General features: G+C 41.2%; 2 protein-coding genes and 1 pseudogene across 6 annotated transcripts in view; 2 read left to right on the forward strand and 1 right to left on the reverse strand.

Moving 5' to 3' along the window:
• Positions 1-12,081, forward strand: part of SNX3 (sorting nexin 3) — a 1,122,685-nt gene that overhangs the window by 24,199 nt on the left and 1,086,405 nt on the right. Inside the window, exon 1 of one of the 5 annotated variants that reach the window (XM_050789189.1) lies at positions 4,766-4,775. The exons of 2 other annotated variants lie outside the window; for them this stretch is intronic. The gene's annotated coding sequence lies outside the window, so the exon portion shown is untranslated. Of the gene's footprint in view, positions 1-4,765; positions 4,776-6,881; positions 6,892-7,121; positions 7,132-12,081 lie in introns of those variants that run through there. 2 more of the 5 variants (XM_050789182.1, XM_050789162.1) reach the window with 2 other exon arrangements.
• The window catches only part of LOC126953643 (coiled-coil domain-containing protein 162-like), a 94,725-nt gene that overhangs the window by 23,095 nt on the left and 59,549 nt on the right, over positions 1-12,081 (reverse strand). Inside the window, 1 exon segment of the mRNA XM_050789195.1 lies at positions 2,106-2,215. Within this exon segment, the coding sequence (XP_050645152.1) occupies positions 2,106-2,215 (110 nt within the window).
• Positions 3,109-4,157, forward strand: LOC126953635 (60S ribosomal protein L7-like 1; annotated as a pseudogene).

Raw genomic sequence — 12,081 nt, forward strand, 5'->3', positions numbered from 1 at the left:
CTTGAGTCACAAAACTGTTGTCTTTATTGTGTTAAACATAAAATTTGCCACTATATCATTTTTAAAGGTACAGTTCAATGGCATTAAGTATATTCACATTGCTGTGCAACCATCACCACCATCCACCGCCAGAACTCTTCATCTTGTAAAACGAAAACTCTGTATCCAATAAACAATAATTACCTATTCTTTCCTCTCAGACCGTGGCAACCACCACCATCCTTTCTGTCTCTCTGAATTTGGCTACTCTAGGTACCCCATATAAGTAGAATCATAGAGTATTTGTGCTTTTGTGAGTGGCTGAATTCACTTAGCAATAATGTCCGCAAGGTTCATCCACACTGTAGCATGTATCAATGTATCAGAATTTCCTATTATTATTTTTTTAAAGATGGATTCTCACCCTATCGCCCAGGCTGGAGTGCCATGGCACAATCTCGGCTCATTGCAACTTCCACCTCCCGGGTTCAAGCAATTCTCTTGCCTCAGTCTCCCAAATAGCTGGGACTACAGGCATGTGCCACCACACCCGGCTAATTTTTGCAGTTTTAGTAGAGACGGGTTTCACCATGTTGGCCAGGCTGGTCTTGAACTCCTGGCCTCAAGTGACCTGCCCACCTTGGCCTCCCAAAGTGCTGGGATTATAGGCATGAGCCATCGCATCTGGCCAGAATTTCCTTTCTTTGTAAGGTGAGTCACAAATTTTTTCCATCCTTTTTTCTGATATGTCCCACCCTAACCACTTCCTTGTCTCAAGGATGGGAAACTACTTCACCCACTCAGAGTATCCAGTATCATGTTTGTTTATGATTCAAAGCTTAAACTAATACATGTAAGTCATCAAGTTCTGAGGAAAAATGTATCCCCAACCAAGCTTGTGAATTCTCTACCTCATAAGAACTGAGATGTGTATTAGAAAATAATGGAGAACATCTGAAGAACTTGGAAAAATGTAAGTTTGGAGAAGGCATTTTAAAAAATGAAGTACGTTTTGTCAAGTCAAATTTCTTTAAATGGTTAAGTTTCACAGGAAACTGGATTCACAGTTACCTAAAAGCACTTGTTAACACTCCTCAAAACTCTGTTACAGTCAAATATCCATGTCTACTCTCTTATCCTGTCTTTTCAGTGGGTTGATTTGATTTAGCAAGGCACTTCCTGACAAGAATAAACATGTTTCAAAACCCAAGGACTGTGTATATGTGTGTGTGCATGTATTAAATGTATATTATTATTTAATATAATATATGGAGTTGTTATGGATTCGAATATTTTTTCTGGAAGGACACACACAGATTGCTGAAGCTGGCTTCCTTTGCAGAGAGGAAGCTGGAGATGGTGGCATGGGGATGGGTGAAAATGATACCTTTCTGTGCTGTTGGCTTTTTTTCATATGCTACATTTTAATGTTTTCTAGGTAACAGCATTACAGGCTATTTTGGTTCTCCTCACTTAGGCTTTTCATACTAACAAATCAACAACAGAATATGTTGCTAAAAATCAACTCATTCATAAACTCTAAGGTTACTTTAAAAAATTGACCAAATTTGAAATTTGCCAACATATATATTCTAATGACTCAGATCTTTACTAGAAATCAATTTTTTCCCAAAATTAAAAACTAATGATTATAGCTGGGCATGGTGGCTCACACCTGTAATCCCAGCACTTTAGTAGGCCAAGGCAGGTGGATCATCTGAGGTCAGGAGTTCGAGACCAGTCTGGCCAACTTGGTGAAACCCCGTCTCTAGTAAAAATACACAAAAATTAGCAGGGTGTGGTGGCACACGCCTGTGGTCCCAGCTACTCAGGAGGCTGAGGCAGGAGAATCGCTTGAACCTGGGAGGCAGAGGTTGCAGTGAGCCGAGATCGCGCCAGTATACTCAAGCCTGGAAGACTCTGTCTCAAAAATAAATAAATAAATAAATAAATAAAGGAAAAAACCAAACAACTGACAATTGCTCTGTTTTGGGCTTAGCCTCAGTATTCATATAATCATTCTTAGGGAATAAGGGAAGCATTAGGAGAGCAGTTAAATGAGAAAGTTTTCCTTGTTTGGGATGATGTTATAAAAACCAACAGAATGACTAATTCTCAATACATACCTCTACTCCATCATCCTGATAATTCTGCATTAATCTCTGTCTAAATTTTTCAACTATTTGTGGTCTTGAGACTGAAAAGTTTTCTTTCATGACTTGGTGTTTCCAGAGATCTAGGGGGAAAAACATGCCGGCACTAGTATCACAAAACATTGTGCTGTCATTGATGGCTGTAAAATGGCGACTCTGAGACAGAACACGGGACACAATAAGCTGTTTCCAAACTCAGCTGCCCCTTGATACATGCAGGGGCCTGGGAATTGTTTCCAGGAACACCCTCGGATCCTGAATCCATGCATATTCAAGTCCTGCCGTCAGCCCTGGGGAACTCGTGGATACAAATATCTGCCCTCTGCACACATGGTTTTCACATCCCGAACGCTGTATTTTCTATCCTTGTCTGTTCAAAAAAAATCTGTGTATCAGTGGACCTGCACAGTTCAAACCATGTTGTTCAAAGGTCAACTGTATGTAAAAACTAATGGGGGTTGGGTAACTGGGACCCTCTGGAACATGGGAACTAGGAAGATCTCTCACCTGACTCCTAATGCAAAGATCTGGAAGAGCACCTATGAAATCCGGGGAACAATATTCCATTACCATAACTAAAAACCCCAAATCAAATATTAGTATTAATCCTACATGATGTTTATTTTTACTAAGGCCTTCTATGTATCTGCCAATTATTTTGGTCTAAAACAATGATCAGAAATAAATGAAGAGCTGTTTATCTGCTTAAGTTCCTAATGCTAGAGGGCAAAATTAACTTGAATATATAGTAATAAAAAAGGAGAGAAAATTCTCCTTTTTTAGAAGAGAGAAGATAGAGTTACAGATTAGAAATGTTGACAGACTGAACTTTAGCTCCAAGATTGAAGCAGCAATATGGCTGACCCAGATGGGATGAGGCACGTACAAAGCTCCCCTGAGGCCAGGAGTTCAGCCAGGGCAACATAGTGAGACTCCATCTCCACAAAACATTTAAAATGGACAGGCGAGGTGGTGCATGCCTGTAGTTCTAGCTACTCGGGAAGCTGAGGTGGGAGAATCCCTTGAGCCCAGGAGGTCAAGGCTACAGTGAACCATGATTACATCACTGCACTCCAGCCTGGGAAACAGGTTGAGACCCTCGCTGTAAAAGAAAAATTTAAAGGGGTTGCATGTGATCAGTAGCTGCAACACTAGAAAGATGGCAGAACAAGAGCAAAGAAAAACCCCTTTGGTTCCAGAAAATCTCCTGAAAAAGAGGAAGGCTTATCAAGCCCTCAAAGCCACCCAGGCAAAGCAGGCACTTTGGGCAAAGAAGGAGCAGAGGAAAGGAAAAGGGCTCAGGTTTAAGTGACTGGAATCATTCCTACATGATTCCTGGCGGCAGAAACGTGACAAGGTGCATCTCAGACAACTAGAAGTGAAACTTCACGCCTTGGAATTGCCAGATAAACATTTCTTGGCCTTTGTTGAATGCATCGAAAGGATTAATGGTGTGAGTTTACTGGTACAGAGAACCATTGCAATACTTCGCCTAAGAAAATTTTCAGTGGTGTCTTTGTAAAAGTAACCTCCCAGAACCTAAAAATACTGTGTATGGTGGAACCTTATGTGACCCGGAGGTTTCAAATCTGAAGTCTGTCTGGGAACTCATTTTGAAACATGGACAATCTGAGGTCAAGAATAAGACCATCCCTCTGACAGGCAACACAGTGATTGAGGAGCACCTGGGGAAGGTTGGCATCATTTGCTTGGAAGACCCCATTCATGAAATTGCCTTCCTAGAGAAGCATTTCCAGGAGATCTCATGGTTCTTGCACCCTTTCCACCTCTCTGTGGCCTGTAATGCTACCTAAATTAGAGTGGGCTTCCTCAAGGAGATGGGCACACCTGGCTATTGAGATGAACACATCAATCAGCTCATCTGCCAGCTGAACTAGACCCAGGTGTCAAACTGCAGTACATTTTTGTCAATGAAGTGGGAGCATGTGTTTTTGTTTTTTGGGAATTTTTATCAAGTATCTTCAGATAAGATTATTTCCTGCTTTATCTTCAAAACTGGAAAGGAAGCGCCAAAGAAAAGATAGTAGCTGGCCGGGCATGGTGGCTCACGCCTGTAATTCCAACAATTTGGGAGACTGAGGCAGGCAGATCACCTGAGGTCGGGAATTCAACATCAGCCTGACCAACATGAAAAACCCTGTCTCTATTAAAAACACGAAAATTAGCTGGGCATGATGGCGCATACCTATAATCCCAGCTACTCGGGAGGCTGAGGCAGGAGAATCACTTGAACCCGGGAGGCGGAGGTTGCTGTGAGTCAAGATCGCACCACTGCACTCCAGCCTTGGCAGTAAGAGGGAAACTCCATCTCAGAAAAACAAAACAACAACAACAACAACAACAGAACAACCCAAAAAACAAAAGACAGTAGCTTATGTTCATGGCAAGCACCTCTCATCACAATCGAGCTCCAAGAAAAAATTTTAGTGTTTTCTGCATTGGCTGCTGCCCCATCTGAAATCAGCACATTCCATGGAGGAAGGAGTGCTGCTTTGCTGCATCTTCTATCCTAGGATTTAATGTTGGTAAATGAGTAACTCTAGCATCTGTACAAGGCTCCCTAAGACTCCCACAGCAGTCGACCAAGCCCAGAGACATAATGGGTTCTGGAGATTCCTGGGGCCTTGTTTTGAAAAAGACTTGAAATACACATAGGAAGAAACTCACAAAAATAAATGTTCACTTGTCTCTGAAAAAAAAAATAATAATAATAATAAATTAAATAAAATTAAAATAAAATAAAAAAGTTAAAGAAAATAACCAGTTATTCAGAGGAACATTGGTTATGGCAGCAAAAGCTTGGAAACACACAAGTGTCCAGCCTTCAGGGCGTAGTTATTTAAACTATGGCCTACCCTTCCAATGAAATAGTATGCAGTTGTGAAAAAAAGAAAAATTCTCCATATACTGTTATGAAAAGAAGCACAGATTGTTAAATGAAAAAGGCAAGGTGCAGAACAGTGGCTATAAAGCGACACATTTTATAAGAAAGATAACTACGATGATAATAAAAGGGGAAGATATTCCCTCAAACCTACTAGGATTACTACTCCAGAAACTCCCCTTTCTTCTCTATCATCATTTCTCCCCTCTTTCCTGGATCACTCACAAGAGTACAGCTTATTTCTCCCATCTCACAAAAACCTTTCTCTTGACCCCACTTCACCCATCAGCTCTTGCCTCATTTCTTTGTATCCTTTTGTAGCAAAACTCCCAGAAAGAGAAGTCTACACTTAAACTGCCCTTTACGTCTTACCAATTCCCTCTTAACCCCACTTACCTGGTTTTCACTTCCACCACTTTACTGAAATTGATTTTGTCACAAACACCAGTGATCTTCATGTGGCTAAAGCTAGTGGTTTTACTCAACTACCAACAGCATTTCACACAATTTGTCACTTCCTCCTGCTTGAGAAATCTCCTTCACTAGGCATTGGGACACTGCGGTGCCCTAGTTTTCCTAACTCACTGTTTGTTCCTTCTATTCCTTCTAGATGTCTTTTGCTATTTCTCCTCTCCTGCCACCCCCAGCTGTTAACATTAGAGTGTCCCAGGTTTCAGCCGTGGTCCACCTCCTCACTTCTATATATATTCATTCCCTTGCTGTTCTCATCTCGTCTCACAGCTAAATAGCATTCATATCCTGACAACTTGCAAATTTAGATCCAATACTCACTTGGCATGTCTTCTTGGATGTCTAAAAGGCATTTAAAACTTAATTTGTGCATAATCAAATTCCCAATCTTCCCTCCCTAACTTGTTTCACAGTTTTCCTCTCAGTTGATAGAAATTCTATCTTCCCAATTGAAAACACTGGAGTCATAACTGGCTCTTCTCTTTCTCACACACTTAATAATACTCAACCTATTAGTGCCTACTTCACAATAAGCCCAGAGTCTGACCACTCAGTGTTTCCATTGCTCCCAACTTTGAACCACCATCACTCCTTTCTTCAGTAATTGCAATAACCTCCACACCAGCTTCTTTCTTCTTTCACCCTTTCTTCCTTCACAGCCTATTCTCCACACCTTAGCCAGAGACATTCTGTCAAAATATAAGCCAGATTATGATGTTCAAAATCTGAGACTGTGTCCCCACTGCATTTGGAGTAAACACAAAAGCCTCAAAAGGTCTTGCATGGTCTGCCTCCTTCCCCCTCCCTCTCTGACTTCAACACTTACTACTTTCTCTCCCTCATGGTCTCCACTCCAGCCACACTTAGGTCCTTGCTATTCCTTGAATATAATAGGCATGCTCTGCATAGGGCCTTTGTATGGCTTGTTCCTTCTGTCTGAAATGCTCTTCCTTTAGATACCCTCATAGCTCAATTCCTCACCTTATTACAAACTTTTGCTCAAAACATCACTCAGTGAGGTCTACCCTAATCACCCTATTTAAAATTGCAATGGGCCCCCTTCAAACCTCTGCAACACCACCCTTCCTTACTCCGTTATTTTCTTCTTTCTTATGTTATCGCTTGTTGTCTACCCCTTCCTAGATTATAAACTCAATGAAAGTAAGAATTTTTGCTTAATGAAAGGAAGAATATATTCCTAAAATATTTCCTAAAATATAGTAGCCTAGGACATGGAATAGTTCCTATCATGAAAGAATGTAAATATTTATTGAATAGTCATTGAATGAAAGAATGAATATATGCACAAAGCAGCACTGAAAGGACATATAGAAAACTAATGAAAGTGGTTACATACAGGCAGCAGACTAGGGTGCAAGGGGGTTCATGGTGACAACAAGACTCTAAATGTATATTTTTCATCATTTTGAGTTTGGAACCATGTGCATATATTATCTGTTAAAAATAAGATATTTAAAAATAACATGACAGTGGTGGAACGATGTGAGAATGTCAGCACTGTTTGACTTCCATTCACATGGAAGAGCAAAAGCACATGTACATGGTAATTATATTGGTAAGAACTGGCTGGATAGGGCCTACCTCCTCATGGTGGTCCTGGGGGATACTGAAAGGAAGAGATCTGTGGAGTTGGACTTAGGAGCCACGCTCCACCTTGTTCTATTTTCTGTTAATGGGGGGTGCTGGTCATCAGCAGGATACCTGCCAGCCTGCTCCCACCCTTGCTGTTTCTAATTTCAGATAAGACTTCCTACCTGCACACTCAATTGTCTGACAGGAGGCTCAGTGCTCCCAAGACGAAACACCTAGCACAGTCCACCCAGAAATGTGGGCACAACAGAGTCAGAAGCTCTGGTATTTGTACCTATACTATTTATGGCCAAGTCCTGGTTTTGAAAATGGGATTCTACGTTTCTTCAACAACTGACTACTTTCCATAATAAACATATAAATCTGTTTTTGCTTTTCCTTTAGGAAATAAAGGCCAGAAGACATATCGCCACTGTCCCAGTACAGATGAAATGCAAAATCCAAGAGTTAATGTGCCCAGCAATTGACACTTCTTAAGATGTTTAAGACTTTTTAAAAGTCTAAGCTATGACAAGACAGGGCTCATGTGTATTTCAGATGAGAAGTTGGATATCTTTCCAGGGTGCTGTTGTGGCAGGTCTCCAGCTCACAGATAAGCCTGGTGAGAGACCACATCTGTTGCACACTTCTAGTTTGGGGACCCTCACCTGGCAAATCCCCAGTGAGCTGGTTTGGGGTTTAGCTCTGCACTCAGCTGAAGGGAAAACTTAACAGAGCGCTGGGCCGCACTCTCTCCTTGCTCGTGAATTCAGGTTCAGACATGCATTTGCATCTCCAGGCAGAAGTCAGGGAGCCAGGGAAAGCGGAATCCATCCAAAAGAAACAATTCCTGGCAAAGAGGAGTTGGCTGTCTCCAAATGGGTCTATTTTCACTGTGTGTTTGGTCATGGCTTCTTTAAGAGGAGGCAGCAGTTTTTGACAGAAGCATGGAAGTAGGAAGGAGACAGCACACTGGAGGTTGAATTAGGACTCCATTTTCTCCTCTCTGTTCAGGTCATTTGACTAGAGGAAACTTTGACTTCCTGTTAGCCAAACGACTTCCCCTCTCTCCCTCGCTGCACACCACCCCCAGCCTCCTCCCTCTAGGAAGGACATCTTGGCTGGGTAACATTCTACTTCCCTAACCTTTGGTGCCTACAACCACCAGCCTTTGGTGCTTCAGTGGTTCCTGGGTCCCAAACCAAGGCAGAACTGAAACTCGAAGGCATACAACTGCCAATCAAGGCTGTTCTCCCAACCAGCTGGGGTGCCCCAATAAGTGGGTAGGTTGAAAGCCTTATTGCAGTGTATGTATGCATCTTATACTCCTGTGGTTTTCAAACTGCTCCCCAGAGCACTAATTCTTTGTGTTGATAACAAATGTTTCCAAGGAGAGAAAAAGGTTTTGTGGTCAAATAAATAAAGAAGTAAATAAAATAAAAAATTAAAAACATTGCATATTCTCTCTCCTTTGGAGATACACAGTGCATAGTTGGATAGTAAAGGCTCTAGAGTAGAGGAAACTGTTTAGCATTATTTACCCTGAGTTTCCCAAAATTATTTTGAACAAAAGACAAACGAACAAAACTCTTCTCCACCAACCCTGAAAAACATGGTAGAAATCCTCCTATCCAATGCAATCAAGACTAAGAGTTAGTTGGTTAGTAAAAAAAAAAAAAAAAAAAAAAAAAAAAAAAAAAAAAAAAAAGTCAGTTAAAGCAGAGAATGCTTTACACATAACATGTACTATCTAAAACATTTTATTTAACTAAAAAATATGTAAATTTACAAACATCTGCCAGTCATCTAACATACATCCTAGGCCTCTTCATTGTAAGTACCCACTGACTGAAGTTCTGCACCATCTTTCTTCTAAAAACCTTGGTTGATAGTTTCTAGTTTTGTTTGTTTGATTTTAGAGAGAGAAAACTTAAATACCATGGAAATCCAAACACATCATTTTACACAATTTCACAATTTTACCTAGTCTTTTCAGTCATCTGTCTCATAACCAATTTGATAACTTTTCTTTTTTCTACACAACTAGCCTTTTATTGAGGTTTTCCAAATCCTTTCAACATAATTTTTTTTTTACTTTCTTTTCTTTTTCTTTTTTTTCTTTTCTTTTCTTTTTTTTTTTTTGAGACGGAGTTTTGCTCTTGTTGCCCAGGCTGGAGTACAACGGCACAGTCTCAGCCCACTGCCTCAGCCTCTTGAATAGCTGGGATTACAGGTGCCCGCCACCACGCCTGGCTAATTTTTGTATTTTGAGTAGAGACAGAGTTTCACCATGCTGGCCAAGACAAAGTGCTGGGATCACAGGTGTGAGCCACCACGCCTGGGCATTTTACTTTATTTTCTTTTTCAAATACATTTAAATTTTTAAGAGCAATTTTAGGTTCATAGCAAAATGGAGGGAATGTATTGAGAGGGCCCATAAGCTCTCAGTCCTCACACACATTCTCTACCATCAATGTCCTGCCCCAGAGGGTGCATTTGTTACCATCAGTCAACCTACATTGACATGTCATTATCATCCAAAGCCTATAGTTTGCATTATGGTTTACTCCTAGTGTCCTACATCCTATGGGCTTGGACAATGTATAATGACATGGATACACCATGTTAGTATCATACAGAATAGTTTCACTGCCCCCAAATCCTCTGTGCTCTGCCTAGTCCTCCTTCCTACCCTCCTAAATGGTGGCAGGCACTGATCTTTTTACTCTCTCCATAGTTTCACCTTTTCCAGAATGTCATATTTGTAATCATACAATATGTTGCCTTTTCAAATTGGCTTCTTTCACTTAGTAATATGCATTTAAGCCTCTTCCATGTCTTTTCATGGCTTGACAGCTCATTTCTTTTTAATGCTTGATAATGTTTCACCGACTAGATGTGCTACAGATGATCAATTTCAATTTAGTTTTTCTACAATCAACAGATCTCTTTCTTTTTGTATTTCTATTACACTGGTTTACATAGTTTTTAATTAAATTATCTCAACACAATGACAGTTAAAACAGGCACAAACAGGTTTGGAGCAAACAATGATTCGTGATGCTAGGTAAAACACATGCAACCCAAAAACTGTGATTAGTGAGCACTTTGCTGGCTCATGTTACCAGGAGAATGGAAAGCATCAGGTCACCCAGAAGCCTGTTAGCAAAGAAGGGCTGGGAGAACTACTGCTTTAATGTCTTGAGGAACTTGTGTTCCATGGCACTGCTGGGGAAATGCTGGCTGACACGATGCTCTTCTAAGAACTGTTTTGATTATGCTCTCTTGAAGCAAAACGTTGTTGATATCTCACCTTTAATAATATATGTATACTTACATTTTGATTATATTTATTATCCTATACTATTATTTTCATATATTTTATATTTTATTTTATTTATGTGTATTTATAACTACCTACAATACTACCAATAGTGAATATCACAAAGCATGATATACTTAGGGTAGGATTCTTCAACAATGAGAATGGATCTCAATCCACATTCCCAATAGTTTCCTTGACTTTTTACAATTTTTTTTGTCTGCCAGGCAGGTGGCTTACACCTATAATCTCAGCACTTTGGGAGGCAGAGGTGGGAAGATCACTCGAAGAGTTCAAGACCAGCCTGGGCAACACAGCAAGAGGATGGCTCTACAAAAAATTTTTAAAAATTAGTTGGGCATGGTGGTGTGCACTGGTGATTCTAGCAACTTGGAAGGCTGAGGTAGGAGGATCGTTTGAGCCCAGGAGTTCAAGGCTGCAGTGAGCTATGGTGGCACCACTGAACTCCAGCCTGGGTGGCAGCGTGAGATACTGTCTCAAAAAAAAAGAAAAATTTATTGTCTATCTTCTTATCAGATATGATTAGATCATCTTTTCTGACCTCATAATGTGGCTGAGGATAAGCATGCACTAGGATTAGAACTGTCACCTCTACTATTTTCTCATTACTTGTGGATTGCCTGCCCATGGTCACTTCAGGACACCTCAGTGTAGAGTGTGCATGTGACTCCTTACATATGGCTCTAATCTATTTAGAAGTTCTAATATTTTCTTCCCACACCCCTGTGATATATGCATTCTACTTTGGAGACTGCTGGCCTTATAACTGCTCAGAGAAAATTAGAAAATCAACTAAAAATCACTTCAATGCCAAAACATCAAAGATGAGGGATGGCAGAATCTTTGTGAACCAATGGGGCCATCTCTGCTAAGATAAGCCCCGGGGGTTGAACAAAGATGTCTGGAGCTACTTTAGATAGTTTTCAGGGGGCTACTAGTTCAGCTACCGAGACCTAGCACCAGGGCCAGGTCTGGATGCCACATCCTCAGAGGCTCAATGACAAACCGGAAACTCATTCAGAAGCTGTATGATCAAGCTCCAAAACAAGGTGAGGGGGAAGGAAGGAGGGAGAGGGAGAGAAGTATTCCAGGGTTCCTTTTTTTTTTTTTCTTTTTGTACAGAGTCTTGCTCTGTCACTCAGGCTGGAGTATAGTGGCACGATCTTGGCTCACTGCAGCCTCAACATCCCAGGCGCAAGCAATCCTCCCACCTCAGCATCCTGAGTAGCTGGGACTACAGGTGTGCACCGCCACACCCAGCTAAATTTTTTTCACTTTTTGTAGAGTCAGGGTTTTACCATGTTGCTCAGGCTGGTCTCAAATTCCTGAACTCAAGTGATCCACCTGCCTCAGCCTCCCAGGTGCTTCTGGGCTCCAGGAGTGTGCCACCATACCTGGCTCAGGGTTTCTTTTTGGCAGATATAAATGTCAACACTACAGTCAGTCAGCCCATAGGGAAGGAGAAGACCCTGAGGAAAAGGATATGGGCTTTTGCTGTCCCCCTGGTTCTCAATACTCTCCATTCCTAACTTCCTCTGGAGAAACCTCCGGTCCCAAGCTAACCTTGGCCACAAAGGGTGATCTCTGCATGAAGAGGCAGCCCCTGCTTGGAAGCCCTGTTCACTATGGCTACTTCTTGC

This window comes from Macaca thibetana, chromosome 4 (assembly GCF_024542745.1).
Source record: "Macaca thibetana thibetana isolate TM-01 chromosome 4, ASM2454274v1, whole genome shotgun sequence".
NCBI classification, from domain to species: domain Eukaryota; kingdom Metazoa; phylum Chordata; class Mammalia; order Primates; family Cercopithecidae; genus Macaca; species Macaca thibetana.